Source organism: Archocentrus centrarchus, chromosome 17 (assembly GCF_007364275.1).
Source record: "Archocentrus centrarchus isolate MPI-CPG fArcCen1 chromosome 17, fArcCen1, whole genome shotgun sequence".
NCBI classification, from domain to species: domain Eukaryota; kingdom Metazoa; phylum Chordata; class Actinopteri; order Cichliformes; family Cichlidae; genus Archocentrus; species Archocentrus centrarchus.
This window is the reverse complement of record NC_044362.1, coordinates 28,603,376-28,625,743: the sequence shown is the minus strand read 5'-3', so window position 1 is coordinate 28,625,743 and position 22,368 is coordinate 28,603,376. Positions and strand designations below refer to the sequence as shown.

Genomic DNA, 22,368 nt, shown 5'->3' with positions numbered 1-22,368 from the left:
CTAATAAATCTTATGGAAGAGTGTATATGGGAAAGTGTGTATTTATAGATTTTTTTTATGCACCATATCATGGAGTACTGCCTAAATTTCATTATGCTTGCATAATGACAAAGTGTCTTGAATCTTGAAAGTGAATAAAATTTGCATAAAGATGCGTTCTTCTAGCTGCGACAAATGAAACAAATCGAGAGTTGGCTTTATGTTGTACCCTTCTTGCCTTTTTTTTCTTTTTACATATGATAAGAGAACCGGGTTCTCTCATGACCTGAATATGACAATACAAATCTTGTCATGTTGATTCTAGGTTTGTTATTTAATGAAAAGTCTGTATGATCAGCTTCCCACTCACTGTCATGCTCACTCCCTCCTATTGTCTTTCACGCTACTGTACATGCTGTGTATGTCACATTCACCCTGGGGTAATACATTCATGTACTTCCTCTGTTATCTCTTCTGAAACACTGTCTTCATAATAAAGGTGGAAGAGAAAAGGGTTTCTTGTGCTGTATCTGCTTTGCACTATAGGTTGTTGTTTGTGAATATGCTTCTCTTTCATATTACACATCCATCAAAACTGCTGCACAGCTATACTGTACAACAACACGTACGCAAGCCTTTATTATTGTTTTTGGCTATTTGGGGCTAAGTGACTCATATACTGTGCAAAAGTGTTGAGCCACCACTCATTTCATTATATTTTGCTTCAGAGGAGCCAGACGTTCTTGTAATTTTTAAAGTGGTCTTGACCAACAGTTTTCCAGGCTTTGTGAAGACTTCTAGAAACCAGAAGAATTTCTTTTTCTTCATTGTTAAGCCACTTAAAAGTGTCCTATGAATTGTTCAAGCATAAAAAAAGGCACCAAACTCAAGGGATGAACCAGTGTTGTGTCTACAACACAACTATGAGTACATCAGGAAGATGGCCACAAATGATCATGTGCTTATTGAATATCTCAGGCAGCAGAAACCCGAGAAAGAAGAGGAGAAAGAACGGGAACCGTCATGGAAGGACAGGCCCCTGCATGCTGTGGAACTTCCAGATACAGACAGACAAACTGGTGATGGCTAACCAACCAGACGTAGTAGTGGTGGACAAGCAGAAGAAGAAAGATGTAGTGATACATGTAACAGTGCCAAGTGATAGTAACATTAGGAAGAAGGTACACGAGAAGCTTGAGAAATACCAAGAACTGAGAGAAGGACTAGAGAGGACAAGGAAGGTGAAGGGAACAGTGTTCCCCGTGATAATCGGAACACTCTGGGAAATGACCCTCCCGAAACTGAGAGAATGGGTCCAGCAGATAGTAGGGCATCTACTGTATTAATCTGAAGGTTGGTGGTTTGATTCCTGGCTGCTCCAGTCTGCATGCCAAAGTATCCTTGGGCAAGATACTGAACCCTAAGTTGCTCTCCGATGCAACCATTGGAGTGTGAATGTTAGAAAGCATTTAGTTGCAGAAGGAAGTACTTGTAAGAATGGGTAAATTCAATCGTGTTGTATAAGGGCGCTTTGAGTGCTCAGCTAGAGTAGAAAAACGCTATAGAAGAACTAGTCCATTTATTTATTTATTACTACAAGCCTCATTTCCCCAAACACACATATACGTGCAAATGAATTTTTTGTGTACCTAAACCCCTTCTCTAACATTCGCACACACACTCCAATTATTGCATCAGCCCAAGTATACTTAAACACGCAGACTGGACAAGCTGGGAAGTGAACCAGCGACCTTCTGATGTAGACAAACCGCTCTACGGCAGTAATATGAACAGGCAAAAACTGGAAAATACTAGCACATTGAATATGAGGATGAAGTAAACAGCTTAGCAGCAACAAGTTCACATGACGATATTTGCATCTAGCTGAAAGCACCACTGGTTAAATAGAGTAACAAGAATTTCTTTATCACCTTGTAGCAAAACTAAGGTAAATGTCTCGCACTGTGGGGAAAATAAATAAATTAATAAAGTTTTCAAATAGTCTGTGAGCTGCGTATTTATAGTCTATGCATAAAGCCTGTGCACAATTAATTTTGACTCGAGCATGCAGAGATGTTGAAGGTCTGATAAACTGGACAGGGACTGCACAACACACTCCAACCCTCCTCTCTCTTTTTCTCTCTACCCCTACGCCTCCTCCTCCTCCTTCCTTCGCGCTTCAGGAGATCTCTCTTGTCGCTGGAGAGGAGAGGTCGACCGTCTCTCCTCCAGCAGCCGCCTGGTTTCTCTGCAACCTCCTGCCGCTTCATCATGGATCTGGGGACTAAAAGAGCCGCTTGGATTATAGCTCCGCTCGCCCTGCTTCTCTTCAGCTCGTACGGGACAACTGGAGAAGGTGAGCCGGCTGCGCGCTTCTTACTTTTCCCGGAGGAGGCGCGGGGAGTGCGGGCAGCGCCGAACCAGAAAAGAGTGTTTAGTTTCTTTCATTACCTGTCTGGAAATTATAAGTTTTTCGAAACTGTGTGCAGATATATTGACTTGGTTGTTTGGTAAACTTATGATCATGAGGTGCTGTTTCTTGTGAGAGCCTTGAGAATTGGCGCGCCTCTGTTGCGCATCAGTGTACAGAATTGGTTTGATGTATTAAGAGTAATCGGATTTTCTCTTATTTACTAGAACTCTATCAGCATTAATGTTGCATATATAAAGTGAAATGACCTCATTTAAAAACCAAAATTTCACCTTTTCCATATTGACTATTCAATTATCTATTTTATTTAGCTGGTGTCAGGTTAAAATATTTCCTCTCGGGGAGCTTAGCCACGTAAACGAAGATGGTGTTCCTCTGGAGTGCCATCATTCCAACATAAATATTCACCTTTTAATGTCACCTGTAGGCGGTAGATTCCAGTTCATTTGCTGTGTGCATAAAGGAACCTTGTTGCTTCATAGTTAATTTAGTGTTCACCACACCGTGATGAGCGTCCTGGCGCTTAGCCACGTTTGTTCTAGCACACACACACACACACACACACACACACACACACACACACACACACACACACACACACACACACGGAGAGGTGATTTGATTCTATAACTTCCTTATCTAACTGTGCACTTATTTTATAGCTCAGCTCAGCTGGAAATGTGAAGGCAGGTCTGAGTTCACCTGCACTGCATTGGAATTGAACAAAGAGAGGAATTCATGGACAGAAATGGAGATAAATTGACATGAATCTTGCTGAGTAATAAGAGGTGGTTGTTTTTAACTAGAGCAGATGGAAAAGTTCTCTGCATGGTTTTATTCCCTCTTCCACGTCTCCCTGATAATCACCTGATATTTTATTTATTCATTTTTTTTTTATTTCTTCTCCCTCTCAGAATTTCATGTTCTCCCTTATGTTATCTTACGTGAAGACCCAACATCATCATCTTTGCCCCTTGTGGTCCTCCCCTTGACATCACAACACAATTTTATGATAATGTGTCAATCATAAAAGTGTCATAGGAAGCAACGTGCACCATCACTGGCTCTGCAGCAGCTTGATAGAAAGACAGTCACGTGAAATACAGTGAAGAGATTGATGGGCAGTCAGATTCTTTCTTCTTCTGCAGCCGGTTTTATGAAAGGGTGAAGGTGACGTTGAGTTATCAGATGCTCTGTTCTTATATCAATGAAAGAAGCATCTACTGCTTTACCAAAAATAGCTTAATTTTCTCAGCTGTTCAGCTGTATTGTCTCCTTTCTGCCTCTTTTCCTCCTGCTGTGCCTCTCCACCAGCTGCTTAAATGCACTCATGTCTGCTCATTCCTGTTCTCTCTTTGTGTTCTCCTGTTTGCTGTCAGCTCCGTCTCTAAACAACAGATTTCCTCTTCCTCGTCTTCTCGCTCTGTTTCTCTCTGTAATGCCATCTCGTTGTGCTCCTCCGTTACCTGGATCTCTGCTCTCCAGCTGCATCTGAAGACAGCGGCTGCTTGTATCGCGCCGTTTCCGTCCTCTTGTTAGTGTTTCATGACCACATCACTTTATTCTCCTCACTATTTGTACTCTCTCTGCTATCACACTGCTTCTTTAGGTCATTTCTGCTGCCTTCTACTTGTTCTCGAACGGTGAGTTGGGTTTGAAAACTCATGCCATACACTTTTTTTTCCCCTCCCAGTTCCGCTTCTGTCAAGTTGTTGGAAAAAAAAAGAGCCTCTAACAGCATTTTACTTATCAGTAGACAGTAATATATCAGTTTTCTATTGGTCCAGCTTTAAGTAGTTTTGGCCCCACTTTCTCTCTCTCGGTCTGTCTCTCTCTGTTTGTGCTGCACAGCCTGACCCAGCAGCACACTCATCATGCATGGACCATAAACCACAGCAGCATAATAAGTTAAGTGGGGGGAGATACCAGCTGCAGGTTTTAGACTTAGCCTTACATCTACATCTCCACCCCCCCTCTGGAGACGGTTCACTGTTTATTATGGCGGTGGTACTAAATGACAACAAAGTAGAAATACATATTTTAACAGCCACAGATGGTGCTCCAATGACTTGTTAGCCGGAGGAGTGGAGCGCTGTGGTTTGTGTGATGAGATTCGAGAAAGTCAGTGTGTGAAACAGCTACCCGCAGGGCCGCAGAGTCACTGCGCATTTAATCACCTTTTGATATTAACAGCATGATTGAGTTCTGTGTGTTTTGAAAATTTGTGAAAGTAGAGCAGTGAGGGCAGGTCGGTGGAGTGATTGCAAAGGCCAAGCATGTAACTAAAAGGTTTAATCCAAACTACAGACAGTAACTGTCCCTCATTGCAACATGAACCTAAATTAGGTGTTGAATCTTGTTCCTTAGTTTAGCTTAGTTTTTTTTTTTTAATTTTTACTATTACAAGCCAGTAAAAATAAACTATGAATTATGCGAACATATTACTTTTTATGGCTCTTAGGGAGGGTAGCACTGTGGTACAGTGGTTAGTACTGTTGCCTCATAATAAGAAGGTCCGAGGTTCAAATCCATCATCTGGTGGGGCCTTACTGTGTGGAGTTTTTGGTAATGCAGGTTACAGTGTACATTATTAGATGAAAACTTGTCAACAAACATTTATTATTTTTATTATTATTTCATCTGAGTTAAAAACAGGTTTAAAAAGATTAAAAAAAACAAACGAACCTGCAATTCATGGATTATTAGTTGATTTTAAAAACTATATGTATATACATATTTGGTATGAGGTTTTATTTTGAAAGGTCACTTGGTGGCCCATGTGACTGGCAGCAGCCACCCGGATTCTGTCTGTTCTAACCAAGGGCGATGCAGAAAAAGTGGTCTGCAAAGTATGTCACTTTTGAGAAGTTGCTTTTTGTTTTGCCACTTTGTCGTGGCCTTTCAGATGTTTTGTGTGTTGCTGAATGGGACTTGGTGAGTCTATAAAAATGTTTTTATTTCTTTTAAGGATTTTGTTAAGTTAAATTGATTATTTGCTGAAATTTACGAGTTAAGGCGGAAGATGTGTTGGTTTAGCATTTAAAAGCTGATTATTGCAGTGGATGTGTGTTAATTTGAGGTATAAGTTCAGTGTTCGGACTTGTCTTGGTGCCAACTTAATGAGCATCAATTAAGCAAGAAAATGGACTTCTGCTGATGTTTAAAGCAGCCCTATGTTTTGCTTTTTTATTGATATTTTATGTTCTTTGTGTTAGGCTATTAAAGTTGGGTTGAAGAAAGGTTAATAAAAAGTTGAGCTAAAGCTGAGGTTGGACCGCATATGCGGTGAAACAAGATGGCGAGCTGACTGTGCATTTGGCCCGAAACGCCATCTGCTCTCCGTTGACTGTTGTCCTTCCGAACTGGTAGGATTTATCCTCCCTGCAAGCAGCAGTGGATTCAAGACTAGCACAGGATTTACAACAGAAGGGGGGACAAAAGAGACTTAATTTGTATTAAGAGTCTGTTCAGCCTTTTGCCGAATTATTTTGAGTTTTATACATTTTGAACATTTTAATATTGAATGACCATGTGTGGTAATGCTGTGACTGGTATTATTGCAAATGTGAATTATTTTGTCGGTTAAACATAACAAACATTGAGTCCTAACATGGAAACTCAGTAGAAGTAGGTATTAAAACTGAAGAATCAAAATATATCTTGGAACAATAGAACTAAACTAGATTTATTAAACAGTGAGTTAACTCAAAAGATCAAAAAAACAAACATGAACTGAACGAACAGGCAACTTAACTAACGTTACATTAAAATATTTTTTGGTTAAAAGAACTAAAAGAGCTTTATACACCAACTGGTGTATGAGACATGTTTTCTGTCAAAGTCTATTTTTGTAATGCGTAAATAAATCCTTGCCAACCAGTTTAAACTTATTTCCTGGTCTGTGGTCCTAAAGTGTAATATAATTATCACTGCTCTCTTATAGCTGAAATTAGTATCTGGACCAGTTACTGTAATTAGTAAGGTGTTACATTTACATGTTGTCTGCATGGGTTCTTACCAGGTACTCTGACTTCCTCCCACAGTCCAAAGACATTGTTAGCTTAGGTTAATTGATGCTTCTAAATTTCCCATAGGTGTGACTGTGATGTGTGACTGTCTCTCTGTGTTAGCTCTGCAATAGAGTGGCCACCTGTCCAGGGTGCACCCTGCCTCTCACCTTATGGCACCTGGGATAGGTTCCAGCCCCCTAGTGACCTTGAATTAGATAAGTGGAAGAAGATGGCTGTTAGGGACCTTCAGCTAAATGTTGTGAGTAGGGATGTCAGAACAAATCCATGATTTTTGATACCATATAAATGTATTTATTTTAACTCCTGGTGCTATTAACACTTTGTGTTAGCCCTAACGTGATGGCCTAAGTCTTTGTGGTTGAAACTGCCACATCTGTTGTTGCAGTAGTCCTCAAAAAACATTCACAAACCATAACTGTAAATTTTTTAGGCAAGAAACTTGATGACATGTTGAAGGTCCGCAACTGAAACACTCGTACTTTGAATTTATGTACACATTTGGATGCATCTTGAGGTGCTTGGAGACATTTGAGGTGTCTGTCCTTGATCTTACCTAAATGCAAATACTGCTGTATTTCCTTCCTTCATTCAATGTATAGTTTTTCTTCTTTTGGTTGCTTCCTTTAGGAGCACAGCCACAGCAGATCGTCTGCCTCCACCTCACCCTATCCCTTGCATCCTCTTCTCACACAAACCCTCTTCTTGTACTCCTTCACTATCCATGAACCTTTTCTTGAATTTCCTCTTTTCCTCCTGCCTGGCAGCTCCATCTTCAACATCCTTTGTCCAGTATATCCACTATCCCTCCTCTGCACATGTTCAAACCATCTCAGCCTTAATTCCCTTACTCACTTGCAAACTGCTCAACCTGAGCTGTCCCTCTGATATACTTGTTTCTAATCCTGTGTCTCCTGGTCACTCTGTACGAATGCTTCCATGTATAGTTTTACTTATCTTAGTTATCTCCAGTGCCAGTGTCTTTTGAGATCCAATACTAAAACAAGTGTTATCATATTTGAGAATCTTGGTACTGAAGTGTCATTTTGACAGCTGAAGCTCTTAGCACAGTATCAAACAGAGCATAAGCTTGTATTCTCCTTTCCCTTCAGTTTTATTTCCATCAGCATCTTGTTTGACTCTGAAGCAGATTGTTGCTTCACATTGTTCACCAGCCTACTTTACATCCATCCAAAACTTGCCAAATCTTCCCTGCCAATGCCAAGCAGCTCGGTGTTGTTTACTGGATTCGATGATTGAAGTCTGAAGAAACAAGAAATATTGGCAATCTAACAGTTTATTCATTTAACAACCAGGGGCCTCAGGACCATGTGGAAGAACCGTACACAGCCACAACAGCCTGGCACCTCCTCATGATGGTCACACTGTTGTGGGATGGCCATTCTTTCCAATAAATGACACCAAACAAGAGCAGAATAAGCTGTTTGTTATTGGCAGAGAAGATTTGGCAAGTTTTTCATGGGCACAACCCACATACTCAACTCTGCTGCTCAACCCACAAATGCATTTTCCTTAAAAATGAGGCTCCATTCAAGGGGAAACAAACAGGCTTTGCAATGGTATAACATTTATTGCCACAAAGCATTGTTACAGCAAAGAAATAATTGACCAAAAGCAAACTTGCTTATTTTTTTTTTAAGTTTTTTTTATTTGTCAGTTACCTTATGACAAATAACTAAGCAATATTAAGTTTATCGAGAGTTTCTCATCCTGCACACGAACCTGGACGGCAGTTGACACGGTTGCTCTTGATCTGTGTTGCAGCCTTGGTTGCTTAACATAGCAGCACATGAACAAACTCGTTCTCCACCTGCTGCAGGTTCTAATTAGAGCGGCCCTCCAACTTGCTCCGAGCTACTGTCAGCTATTTGGACCAAAGTGGCTGAACAACAGACCATATAAATGAGATCCCCAATCCTCCAGTTATGCTACCACATCCTTGAATAACATTATTGTCAATAACAGCATAAACTGTAACAGAGCAGAGACCCTGGAACAGACTGTTCTCTTTATTCTGTAGTCTAATTGTACCCTTAGAAAGTTTTCATCTCTCACTGTGTTCAGTTTTATTTTGTTGTCTCCTTAAGCACAATTTGGGAAGTATAGCACAGCCCTGAATATAGTTCTACATTAATTAGAAGCTTATTTAATTACTTTTGGTGTTCTATCGAGACACAAGAACCTGTTGGTGTTAAAAAAAAAAAAAACCTCAAATCTTGCACTGTTGATCTTTGCAGATAATACCACTTTTTATCAGAGCAGAGCTTCAGTACAATTAAAACATATCAGATTTGTTATTTTATTACATTGTGGTGCTGTTATCATTAGCTACTGTGAACTACACAGCTAAACAGTGTTTAACTGCTATCCAAAGATTTCATAGCAGCTTGGAAGGACAAACCAACTGAGGAATGTTTACAACTGAGGTAAACTCTGGTTATTGATCCACTGGCCTTGATTTCCCCATGGCTCCTGTGTACTAATAATGAAACACAAAAGCCTGTATTATTCAAAGCTGGGTGCTGAGTACAAGCTATCTCTAATTAAAGTAAATAAATTCCACTGGACATTGTTCAGTGTCTTATGTCCAGTCACCTGAATACAGGTGCTATAAGGAGGTTCAAAATTAATTTTATCTTTTCTGACCATGTTTGTTTGTTTTTTTTTCCTGTTTATGTATGTGCATGTTCCTTGACAAACCCACACAAACAAATCTGAAACGAAATTGCAAATCTGCAAACGATGAAAACGCAAATCATGAAATCGAAATTTTATGTCTGTTTCATATTCAATAAAATGCCGTTGAACAACATCCCCAACAAACACTTCCTGTTTTGGTCAAAGAAACATGTAAAGCGTCGTTTGAAAGAGGTGCAGTGTTTTTCAGGTCTCCGTTACACTCATGACACCTTTTGCATGTGTTTAGTCTGGAAGAGGGATTCTTTGTTGCTCTGCTGCTCATTCCAAACTAAATGTATACCTACATAGACCTCATAAGGTTTACTTTCTATAGAGCCACAAGCAAACTGAACATCTTGAGTAAAGTCATTGGTGTGCCCTTAAAAGACAATTTCAATCTGTTATTGCCTGTGATGACCACGATGGAGCCCAACTGCTTCATGAGCATTTTAGTGAGTAGGTGCATATATTAAATTTATGCAAGTTTCTCTTCCCAGTGTAGGTTTAAATTAATTAGATTGGCCCTGGGTGTTTTAAGCAAACATGAGGTTAAAGTTTATGTAAGCACATTAATATGAAGATGTAGCTGCCTGAAGTGAAGGAGACACTTCTGACCTTCTGCTAAATGCACTAATGTTTCTCCTAGGAGGAGAGGACACTCCCTGTCTTTGCTCCCTCAGGCGGCAGCTGTAGATTACCAAGTATTCACAGTCTAAATTAATGCTTGCTCAAGTGCAGTAGTAGTCAGAAAACAAAGGATATAATATGCTTTAAAATTTCTCATATTGTATGTATACAGTCAGATTAGAAGAAGTTTTAAACACAGATAAAAGCTGGGCTGTTTGGGAAGGGAATAAAATAGATGAGATGCAGTTTTACTGATGGTAAATTTAGTTACTGTTAAATTACTCAAACTGTCAAGTTTTAAAATGACTACAGCAATACAGGGAATGTATGTGAAAGATATTGGTTAAAAAGTAACCATATTTGACATTTGAAAATAAAGGGGCAACTGTTCCAAATTCATGAAGTATAGCCTATATACAGTATTTTAAAGCTTACATGCACAAATTTTGCAGATACAGTTTTGAACTGGCAGGTTTAACACAGGGTGTATAAATATGGAAATCATGAAAACAAAATAATGAAACACGAAATTCATCATGCCTGGCAATGTTTTCCACAGTTTTTTTATTTTATTTTTGTATTTATTTAACGGGGTATAGCTATTGAGTTCCAACTCCACTATTTTGAATGGCACCTAGCAAAGTTAGTCCTTGTTCTGCTCTGCAGACTCGATGAGGTCAGCATAGAGAATTAACCAATACTCCACCTGCTGCAGGTTCTGGTTGGAATGGCCCTCCAGCTTGCAGCAGACCTCTAGAGCACAAGAAGCACTACTGCCTCCAGCTGCCATCCAAGTTAAGGGATTGCATCTGTCCCACTGCCAGACAAGATCCTTTCTGGAGAAGCAGCTGAATGATTTAGAAGACTGCCACAATTGCAAACTGGCTTGCAAGCCATGAGGCAAGGGAAAACCCCAAACAGGAAGGGGCAGGGTTAGCTGGTTACCAGTGACTAAAATAAGAATTAGAGGATTTTCCACTTGTAGACTGGTGATGGCATCGTTGTCTTGGAAGGACAAAAAGAAAAGAAATGAGTCACCAAATATAGCATACTTCAGCAGCTATTAATATACCTGGGTATCCTGCACAATACAAGACTGTGGAAAACATTAACTTGTTAGTTTTAAAAATTAGGATAACACATGCCACAAGCGCAAAATATATTCTGTGTGGATCTGTTCCATAAAGTGACATGTTACATCTAGCAAGCCCAGGCTCTTAGAACATTTTAGAAAGAGCAAGGTGAACAAATGAAGGAAAACCAACTGCTGTTGTACTTCCCAATAATGAATTAGTATGTTCAGAGAGCAGCTAAAAATACAAGTAATGATTTTAAAGGCTATGGAAAGATTTTGCTGCTTTGGACTGCCATCTAAGAGCCCCAAAGAAAGAAAGGAAAAAAAAAAAAAAAAAGGCCCACAGGTTGCTCAGTCCAATAGTCTAAGTCGTCCTTCAGCCTTTTATTCCCCAGAGAACCCCCACTATTGTTCATCATTCATCTAATAATTGTCCATGACTTTACTTCACAAGTCATTTGTTTCAGTGCCAGGGGCAAGGTCTGGCTGAATCTGTTTATCACAGTGAATTGAAAGGCACTACAGTATTTATTAAAGGTTTCTGGTGGTTTGTTCTGTCTTCACTATAACTACCACATTTCAGTTAATGTGAAAAAAAAAGAAAAATTTTAATGCATACTTTCTTATGCACCAGAAGATAATAGCTATAAAACTACTGCTTAGACGTGTTGCAGATTTGACCTATCGGTCACTTGCGCAACTTAAAACTCCCCTACAGCCCTTTATTTTATTTTATTTGTTCATTTTTTAAAGATACTGTACATAAAAAGATGAATGCAGCAACTGCGGAGCTATTCACTGATTAGTAAACTGTCATTTTGAAGCTTGGAGTGCAACATTTCTGTCATTAAGATGTTTTTGGGTGGCTTTGTTTTGTTTTTGTTTTAAGTAAGACATCATAACCAAGAGTTGCATCTGACACACTGACACTGTATTTTAAAAAAAGACTTAAATAGCAAATCAGACCATAAACCTTTATGCAAACTTCTTCAGAATTAATGAATTAATTGAAATAAAGTATTTACTGAGGTAAAAAAAAAAAAGAAAGATGCAGGAGGGTCGTCTATACGCAGGGACTTCTTTTGGCAACCGGAGAAGTCGCTCCCTTTGCAAATGAGGATCTATGTATTAAAAATGGCTAAACATTTAATAACAATAATTTTGCTAAACCTCTTGAATTCAGGTATGCACTTTAATCACATTTTGATTGTTGGATTTAAAATCCACTGTTGTGGTGCAGAGAGGCAAATTTGTTGTGTCATTGTCCAAATACTTATGGACATATTGACTGAGGCTCTCATCATTTCAGACCGTGTAACATTATGAATGAAAATATATTGTAGCTTGCAGTTACAGCTTGCAGTTGTGGACATAATTGCTCTCTTCCTCATCTCTGAGCTCTCAGCTCCAGTGTAGGTGGTGTGGTGTGGGCACTGATGGAAGAAATATGGAGTCAGTTTTCAATCAATAGATGGGTCAGCTATGATAACACACAGCCTATTATTTATTAACGCGACACTATCTTTTTTAGCAGCCTCTGAAATAGTTTTTCTTATCTCGTCAGTTATTAATCATATTACTCATCGTCCGCACATGACGGACTAATGATTGCACTCACTTTTCCAGTCATCATCTTCAGGTATGTTCCCAGTCTTGTGCTTTCCGTCTACTTCTCAGTCTCATCAGTCTTTCTTGAGGTATTTATCTCCCCGCAGAGCTGATTTAGAGCCACTGGAGTGTGTGCTATAATCATAGCCTAATGACAGATAATCTCAAGAACACTAAATGACTTTAATCCTAGCCTAATGACAGATAATACCACCATACTCCTACTTTGTGTGTGCTGATTTGCATTTTTCCTTGGCATTTAGATGACGGTGACTCACTGGTTTCTCTGTGTCCTCAAGGAGAGAAGTTTTCAACCTGAAGCTGTTATTAGTTGTCAGTTTACTTTCTGCCTGCAGAGAGAAGGAGAGGTGTCCTATCCTGTCCTACCTTCAAAGTCAGTTTAAGAAGCTATTTGGGAGTCAGACATTTTGTCATGTGAAAAAGACTCATGGGAAAGTGGAGGTGCTGTTCATTTGTATTCAGTCTCATTCTGATTTTTTTTTATTTTTTATAACCACCAGCTACTGGTCTGTGCATTTATCATGGTAAATTGAGGTAGACACCAAAAGACAGCTTATTATGATTTAGTTATCTGGGCACTAGTGGTTTTACTAATTAAATCAAATTAAAGACAGCATGGTTTGGTTATTTACACAGACAGGGTAATCATTAAAATACTGAATGCTGAATTGTAAATTCAATTACGGAATCGCAAACTCAATGAAAGCTCTTTAAAAAGAGTGTCATTTAGGCTGTGGAGGCTCTAGGGGAATATTAGGGAATCGTAAATGTAAAAGCTTACAAAGTATCCCAGCATTAATATGGTAATGAAAAGGCTGAGGATGGTGTATACTCAGGAGAATATTTCAGGTGTGGCACAGTCCTGTCTTGGGGGAATTTACTGCTTTTCAGTGAGCTGCTTGTTTGCACAGAGAAGAACAAACATTTAAATGTAAAGCTTTTGAGCGTTAATATATGGTGAGATTTGTTGCAAACCTCATGGTTGTTTATGATTCATATGAGCGCAATATTAGAGAGTCAGGATGAGAAAAAAAGTGGCTGATGATAAATCCTTTTCATGTGTCTTCTTTAGGATCATTTCTGGAAATATGTGCATAGAGTCATGAACAGGATATGATGGAGTCGAGGTTATAGAGGAAACAAGAAACCACCAGCATGAATCTGGATTTAATATCATAAGAAGCAGTAAGTGAGGAGCTGATAGAGGATTACAGTTATTCAATTGACATTAGGACCAGCTGGATGGGTTTATTTTTTTCAAGGCCACCCATTAGAAAAAGTTATGAATGAAACCATTCATCTTGTGGCGTAATCATCATCTCAGATAACTTATTGCCACTTCAAATTCTGGATCTACCCTCTAGCTACTGTGGTTGATGCAATAGAATATTGCACATTATATTTTCATTTAAAAATAAAAATTGCATTCACTTTAATATGCATTGTTTGATATTTATTGTGATTAATGTTAAAAATACATTGGCTCAGTTTTTTATGGTCATCATTTTGACAACAAGGTGATATTGACAGGTGGGCAGGCTTGGACAGGTGAGGTAAGATTGAAATAATCGTGAACTAATCGAAAAAATTATTGACAGATTAGTCGACTGCCAAATAAATCTGTAGTTGCAGCCCTACTACCAACCTGCAGCATACACCATGGGGTGATTTTGGTCACATATCAGCAAAAGGTGACGTGTGACCCAAGGGAGAAAGACCTCCGATTGCTCAAAGGTGAGAGGCCCTCTGATCTGGGGACAAAGGTAGCTGCTGACAGTTTTACTTCTAGTTAAAGATCTAACTGAATTGACTGACTTTGGGCTTTAACGAGTATATCGCTTTCCATTTCAAAGGAAAAGGATATGCTTGCTTTCCAACACAAGATAAAATAAATATGAATATAAAAAAGGCAGTTGTTTTATCCTGATGATGTTGTGTAGTGGAGAAAAGCTAAAAACAAAAGAATAAAAACAGGAACGCAACAGGCATGGGGAAGAGTAGGAGAACACAAGAGGCACAAACAGACAAACTGAGAAAGGCAAAGATGGACTATGCATGCACAGAGAGGAAAAACAAGACACAGGTGGTCACAAACCAAGGAGAAACTAATCAGGGCGAAGCAGACAGCCACAAGGAGGGACATTCAAGGAAAACAGTCACTAAAATAGACAAGACAGAGGAAGGCAAGATGGGAAAACACTGGGGAAACAAGGAAAATAAGAGCTTTAGAAACACAAAACAGTAACTAGAAAATCTAAAAGGAAACAAATGTCAACTAGCTGTTTTGTTTTCCCAATAATTTTAAGTCAAAAATCCATCCATCCACCAGCTAAACACATGCAACCACCGTGCATGTCTTTGGACTGTAGGAGGACGCTGGGGTACTCGGAAGAACCCACACAGACGCTGAGAGAAAATGCAAACCACATACAGGAACGGCCCAGGCTGGGTTAGAACTCAGGACTTCTTGCCGTGAGGCAACAAGAAACTTTTAATCGCCCAGATTAATGTGATTCAGTGTGAATCAATTACTGTTATTTTGTGTACATTTAACATTTACATCTCTTGAAAACTACACCTGCTCCTGTGGACCAAATAAAAACAATGCATAAAATAAATTTGCCTACTGGAGCAAGAACATGCCCAGAAGCTTCCCGAGACATTTGTAAGTATTGCCTTGTTATTAGTCATTGTCATCATTTATGTCAACCTTCCACTACTAGCAAGCTGTAACACGGACAACTCCTCTGTGACAGTTGTGCCATTGCCTTTACCCTCACTTGAGCCCAGTGAAAATGATGAAAAACTGACTCGACATCAAGCTGCAGAAAGAGACAGGTGGTGTCACCGAGCTCTGAAGACAGACTGCTGTGAGAATTTTTAATGTCACATTTTCATATGTTTTCCCCTTCCTAGAATAATAGGTTTCACCTTGAATTTCAGCATGTTCTTCCCTTAATGTGCTACATATGACCTGTGCATTACTCCACACTTTTGCAAGGCTAATTAGCAAATGTGTGTTCAGCGTCACTGCATATAGTAACTTCATGCCTCGCAGTCCTAATGTGCCCTCGTTACAAAAATAGATGCTGATCACAGCTTAATGCTGCCACTGCTGTGTATTTTTTATGAAGTCAGTACTGCATGACCACAGCTCTGCGGCCTGCTGCTCTGATATTCTGCAGCGACTGCTGATGAGGAGGAGCACGGCCAGTCAGTTTGTATTAGAGAGGAGGACAGAGCTGAGTCAGTGGCCATTAAAGACAGCAGGGTGAGGCTGAATTTCAACACAACGAGACAACAGTAAATCAGAACTAAGCACTTTGAGGTGAAACAGAAGAGGACAAAATGAAGAGATGGGAAGTGAGGAAGAGGAGGACTGGAAAGTGGGGAGAGCTGTATAAAATGTGGAAGGGTAAACTTTAGGGGTCAGACTCTGCAGGCTGTCTGGCTGTAGTATTCCCTCAGTGTTTCTCACAACTGCTGTGACATTTTCTTCTGCCTTTCCCATTTTATCCCTCGCTGATTTTGCTGTATGTGTGTATGTGCCACCATCTGCTTTCTGGATGCGCCCCCTCACATCCATGAGATGAGCTGACTCAAGGAGATGAAGGAGGATGAGGACAACAGGGAGGATAGCAGCAGGTATGACAGAAACTAAGGAAGGGAGATAGAAAAGGGGAGACAAGCAAGGAATAAAACAGGAGAAAAAAATATATATATACAGTTAGATGGGGAAGTAGGAGGGTCAAAAGAGGTGAAGGTGGGAAAAAGGAGGTGAAAAAGAAGATAGTAGTAGCACGAGAGGATGGGTTTGCTCAGAATTTAGCATTTCCTGTCTCCCTGCAGTAATATTCTCAAATGCCTCTATAATTTCATGCCCTGCTGGCTTTTAGAAGTGTGTACCTGTGTTTTCATGTTAGCCTCTCAGTTTTGCAAACCCCTGCAAGTTGTGGGTTTTTTTCAAGACTGCATTGGTATAAATATTAATGCCTGGCCATAAAAAAGTAGATCTAGTCATGTAAGGAATTTGAAGAAATAGCCTCTTTCAAACGGGGACTATTACTGTTTCTTTGTGGTATACATTTACTTCCCAAACAGTTAACCAAAGAATACAAAATTTACAGTAAGGACTTCATGTAGTGCTTCAATAGAAGGTAGTTAATGGTTCCTATTTTCATCAAGTCTTCAGGATTTAGTCAGCTTCACATTCCAGGCTAGTCCACTCAAAATATTTTATTACCACAAGGTTAGAGTCAGTAATACAGAATCTGTTCATCAGCTGTCAAGCAATAATTTTTGAGTGCTCAACTTCACCTTTTTTTTTTTTTTTTTTTTTTTAAATCTAAATGAAATCAAGAAGAGCATGTGGTGAATAATGTTATTGATATGAATCCAGAGTTTTTGTTTTGTTTTTTCAAGAAAAGACATTAACCTGCTGTATGTGAGGTCGAACTGTAGTCAATCAAATACTGAAATGCTACAAACTTTATGTTACAAGCCTTATGGTTTAGGCTAGTTTTAAAAGAAGCTTAGCCAAATAAAAGTCAGATTCAGTGTGACTTAAGAAACTCTCTATAAGGCTATCTGACTCACTGTCAGGTATCTTTTGACTATAGTTAGTGAGCCACAGCTGCAACTAAAAATTATTTTGGTAGTCGACTAATCTGTCAATTATTTTTTCGATTAGTTCATAATTATTTCAATCTTACCTCACCTGTTCAAGCCTGCCCACCTGTGAATGTCACCTTGTTGTCTCTTCTCACAATTAAAATAATGATCCATAAAAATACAAGTTTGAAACTAATCAAATGTTTTTCTAACATTAATGTGACCACCACAAAAAAAATAAATAAACAATGCATATTAAAGTGAAAAATTTTTTTATTTTTAAATAAAAATATAATATGCAAATAAGTAAATAAAAATGGCCTCTTTCCAAAATGAGGCTTCAAATTAAATCAAAAATATTTTTACTGTCCAAAACACCTAAAAAGTCTAATATTAATGCGAGGGGGAAAAAAATAGGAGCCAACATAGGTCTCCAAGTGTTCCACCTCCAATCTGTACTCTGTCTCGTTGTTATGTGAGATGAGTCAGACCACTGCTGTGTCATCTGCAAACTTAATAATGTGGGTGCTCGGGAATGTGGGTGAGCAGTCATAAGTAAGCAGCGTGTACAACAGAGGGCCGAGGACACATCCCTGAGGGGAGCCAGTGTTGAGGGTGATGGGGGAAGAGGTGATGCTGTGAATTTGGGCTGTCTGCTTCCTGTTTGTTAAAAAGGACACAGTTGCAGAGTGAGGAGCTCAGACCAAGTGTGTCCAGCTTGTGAACAAGTGTCTGTGGGATGATTGTGTTAAAGACGGAGCTAAAGTCCAGGACATAGGAGTCCCTGGTCTCCAGGTGGCTGAGAGCCAGATGGACTACCTCTGAGATAGCATCCACAGTGGACCTGTTCTCCCTGTATGCATACTGGTGGGCGTCGGTGCTGGGAGAGATTACTGATTTGATGTGTTCCATGACCAGCTGCTTGATGCAGGATGGGACTATTTCCTGTGAGAGTGAGGTGTTAAAGATGTCGGTCAGTACCTCAGAGAGCTGGTGTGCGCAGTCCTTCAGGATATGGCGGGGGATATTGTCCGGTCCTGTAGCCTTGTGGATATATAGCCTCTGGAATGACCTCCTTACCTTTTCATTCGTGAGTCTGGGATGCTGCTCGTCTGGTGTTGAGGTGAGTCGGCTGGAGGGCGATTTGTTAGATGCTTCAAAGCGAGCATAAAAGGTGTTAAGAGCACCAGGTAGGGACGCGTCCCTGGGACATACAGCATCTTTCCTGATGTGGTCTGTGATGCTCCTAATACCTGCCCGCATCCTCCGAGGATCGTTGGTGTTGAAGTGATTCTGGATCTTTAGGGCATATACAGCTTTGGCTTTTTTGATACCAGCATCTAGAGTTCTCCTTGCAGTTCTTAACATGGCTGCGTCACCTGACCTGAATGCAGAATCCCATGCTCTCAGAAGCAAACTATTGCAAGCAAACTATTCCTATAGGGATTTAAGCTGCATAAGTCAATACACCATAGTCCTGAAGACAATTATAACTTTCATACGAGCAGATTTTTTGGACAGTGGAGTCTGTTATTTCTGTTGGTCTTCAGGGAATTGAGTGTAGCTGTAGGAAGTTTTCAAGTCTTGAACAGTCATATCACAGTTGTGTGATAAATTTCACTCTGGCATTCAGGAAACAAAAAATTGAATTTCTGTAAAACACATAAACACAAAGATAAAATCCTTCAAGCTTGAGCAAAAGATTAAATCTAAGGCACAGAACAAATCTGTGCAGTACTGCTCTGGAATGATGCCATCTACAGTCCTCTGCTCCATAAAACCATCACTGACATCAGTGGCACACTGAGGAGAAACTGGAATACATAGTTGGTGTCAAATGTGTGATTTACCATTTTATGTGTACACTTCTCATTTACCTGTGGGTCTTGAATTTTTCATCTTGCTATAGATCTTCTTTATTTAAAAAAAAAAAGTTGTCAGTTAAACTAGGGCAAGACAAATTCCACGCTACATCCTTCATTTCTGAGTAGCTGTGAATTGGAGTCTGTCTGCATTTTCATCCTCTGCTGCCCACACTTACACTGTCCTGTAAAGGCTAAGGCTTAAAGTTCTGCCACATTGGTCTTTACAACTGTTGAAAAGGACCAAATCTCTTCACTAGTCAAAGAAATCCAAGTATACTCTTTTCCCCCAAAACCCTCAGGAAAGTGGAGTGTTTGAGAGGCAGGGGACATTTGAGAACATCAAATTATCTGCAAAGAAGTTTTTTTGAAGAGCGCTTGCTGTTCTAACGACTCCCCCGGGAGGGCTGGCTGTAAAGTAAAACTGAAGAGATGCAGCTGTGACTGCAGCTCTTCCTGTGTTTTAAGTTGAGGTGTGACGAGGCTGTGCACAGGCAGAGTAAAAGACTGGAGACAAAATGAGGACTTTGCGCACCAGTAGCTATTGTGCAGCTTATATAAAACTCTGATATAAGCAATAAATAGAATATTGCTTGTCTCCAAAACCTTTATTATTAACAGTTGTCCAAGGTCATTAAATACCGTATTTTCCGGAGTATAAGTCGCACTTTTTTTCATAGTTTGGCTGGGGGTGCGACCTATACTCTGGAGCGACGTATATGTGACATTTATAACACATGAACCAAAATACTCCAGCCACTTGACATCTCCGTGAACTGCAGCTTTAAGGCAGTCTTGCGTAACCTGTGGGCGCAGTGGATGATGGATGGAGAGCAAAGCTTAACGGCAACTGGGAGAATGCGCCACCCAACTTTCCTGGAAGTCATTGGATGGATCAAGAAAACATGGGCTTCAGTGACAAACCATCCTGTTGGGATTCAGAAAGGCTGGAATAATTGGAACTGCAGCTGATGACGAGTCTGACTAACGCGACACAGAAGAGGAAGCGGCGCTTCGTCTACGGAGTGTACGGAATTGTTTAGAAGTGACACCGAGGATGAAGAATTCAATGGATTGATGGTTTGGTTAACTTGTTAGTATGTTCTTTATGCTATGGTTATCTGAATAACTTAATGTTACGTTAACATACCGAACACGTGTTCGTTGTGCGTCATGTAGCTGAATGTGCTACGTTAGCATAACGTAGGCGTAACCGTGTTCGTCCTGTTCTTTAATCCATTATTATTTTAAATTGCCGTTCAAGATTGGAATTTCTGCTCTGGGTCTCGGATTCTATCACCCCCCCCCCCCCCCAAAAAAGTGCGACTTATAGTCCAGTGCGACCTATATATGTTTTTTTCTTCTTTATTATGCATTTTTGGCTGGTGCGACCTATACTCCGGAGCGACGTATAGTCCGAAAAATATGGTAATCTTTTTTTTTGTTTTTTTTTTTTAAATTGCATTGGCACCTTGATGCACTGGCTGGTGGAGTTTTGGGTACCAAGAGACAATGATCTTGTTCTAAAGAGCGACAAAGTGTGCACAGGGTGGCTGTGTAGTAAATCTCAAGTTTCTCAGCTGGGAGAATGCGCTCTGTTGGATAAATTCAGAAACGTATCAAAAACCAGAGGCCACACGATCAAATCTCCAGTAAAGGTCATGTAATTTGCTTGCAAGAAAATTGAAGGAGCGTATACAGTACAAGTTCAGTCTGAGCCACTTTTATACACACACTTGAGCACATGAACAGGAAACAGGAAGGTGCGCAGACAAAGGAAGTAAGAGAAACACTGACGTCTTTCATTGTTCTGCTTTGTGCAGTCTCTAAAGGTCTCTGAGTGAAATGGAAAGGTGATTTTTGTACCTTACTATAGCTATAGTTAAACACGTAACATTAGTATAACCTCTCACTTCTATCAACCTTCTCGGTACTACTGAAGGAAGGTCACCAGACATATGAATCTTCACATTTCTGTCCTATGTTTTGTTATTACAAAGAAACACATTCTGTACAAAGGTCATACAAGGCCCAGGCCCAAAGGTTATAGAAAAACTGAAAAAATGAGCAATACACATGCATGTAACATGAGCATAATTATTATACATATTATCATATTATGTGTGTGTGTGTGTGTGTGTGTCATCATGAAAGCTAAAATAGCAGCCTAGATAAACATTAAATATATTTCAATTGGCAAAAACTTTGACTAAAATACAATGGAGATATACTTTATGGACAAAAGTATTGCGCCGCACCTTTTAATCTTTGAGTACAGGTGTTTGCAGTCCCATTGCAGAGGTATAAAATCAAACACCGAGCATGCAGTCTGCCTTTACAAACATTTGTGAAAAATGGGCCAGTCTAAAGAGCACACTGAATTCAAGCAGGGTACTGTAATAGGATACCACCGAAAGTGATATCCTTTATGCCGTGGTGTAGCCCTCAGGCAACAAACCACATTTTTGGTTATTATGCTGTCCCTTAAAAAAACCAAGAACATGTGATGAAAGTGGCAGAAGGGCGTGACTCTGCTGTCTCAGCGTAAAGTTTTCTACCACTATTTCACTGCATGGTGTGTATTACATGAGAAAAGCGATGCGATTTTCACGGCGGTGAATTAGGTTGGGCTCTAAGGTTGAACTTGCTGCTTTGTATCAGTTCATATCACAGATAAAAGGACGTAAAGTGCGTACTTGTTGTCTTGCTCTAATCGCTGTCTGTGTTTACCTCTGTGCTGCACACAGATGCTGCTGTAGTTTGATTTGGACTGTAAAATATGTTCGCAGCACAAGAGAGGGGAGCGTGTTCTCCCACGTTTGTGCTCTTTGGCTTCCGTGTCCAGACGAGGACCCACCCACACTCATACATAAAGGATCAGCTCACAAAGCGTGGTGGAAGCGCGGGCTCGTTCTTAAGTGTTTCGCCGGTTCATTGAAACCGACACCAGCACTGGCACGAGCACGAGCACGAGCACCGGCACCTCGGCGGTGGAAAAGTAGTATAAGTAAGAGGATCAGGTTTGAGGAACAGTTCAGGAGTCAGCTAGGGGTCATACATATGTGATGTGAGTAGGTAAGCAATTGTGTGTGTATGTAAATGATGGTGTGTGTTTGTGTGTGTTGGGAGCTTAGAGAAAACTTTATGAAGGGGGATAAAAGTCAGATGACATGTGATATACACTGCTGTTTCATGAAGTTTCACGAAAAATTAGTTAGCAGTGTTAGACACATGGAAACAATTACACATACAGACTAACCCATGCATGTGTCTGTGCATGAGCACAGGGACACAGTTATAAAGTTGTTGGATATATGAAAATTAACTTGTTTGTTAAAATAAAAATGAAATAATGAAAATTTAAAAAGTAAGTAAATTGCTTGTACCCTTATAGCACATTTTTGCCCCAAGGTAACAAACCACATT

General features: G+C 39.9%; 1 protein-coding gene across 3 annotated transcripts in view; it reads left to right on the top strand.

Annotated features, from left to right (window-relative positions):
- The first annotated feature begins 2,192 nt into the window (after positions 1-2,192).
- LOC115795488 (contactin-associated protein-like 4) overlaps positions 2,193-22,368 on the top strand; it is a 128,728-nt gene continuing 108,552 nt past the window's right edge. For 2 of the 3 annotated variants that reach the window (XM_030751435.1, XM_030751434.1), the window contains exon 1: positions 2,193-2,335. In XM_030751435.1, the coding sequence (XP_030607295.1) occupies positions 2,251-2,335 (85 nt within the window). In that variant the 5' untranslated portion in view covers positions 2,193-2,250. Of the gene's footprint in view, positions 2,336-20,003; positions 20,036-22,368 lie in introns of those variants that run through there. The other variant, XM_030751436.1, reaches the window with a different exon arrangement.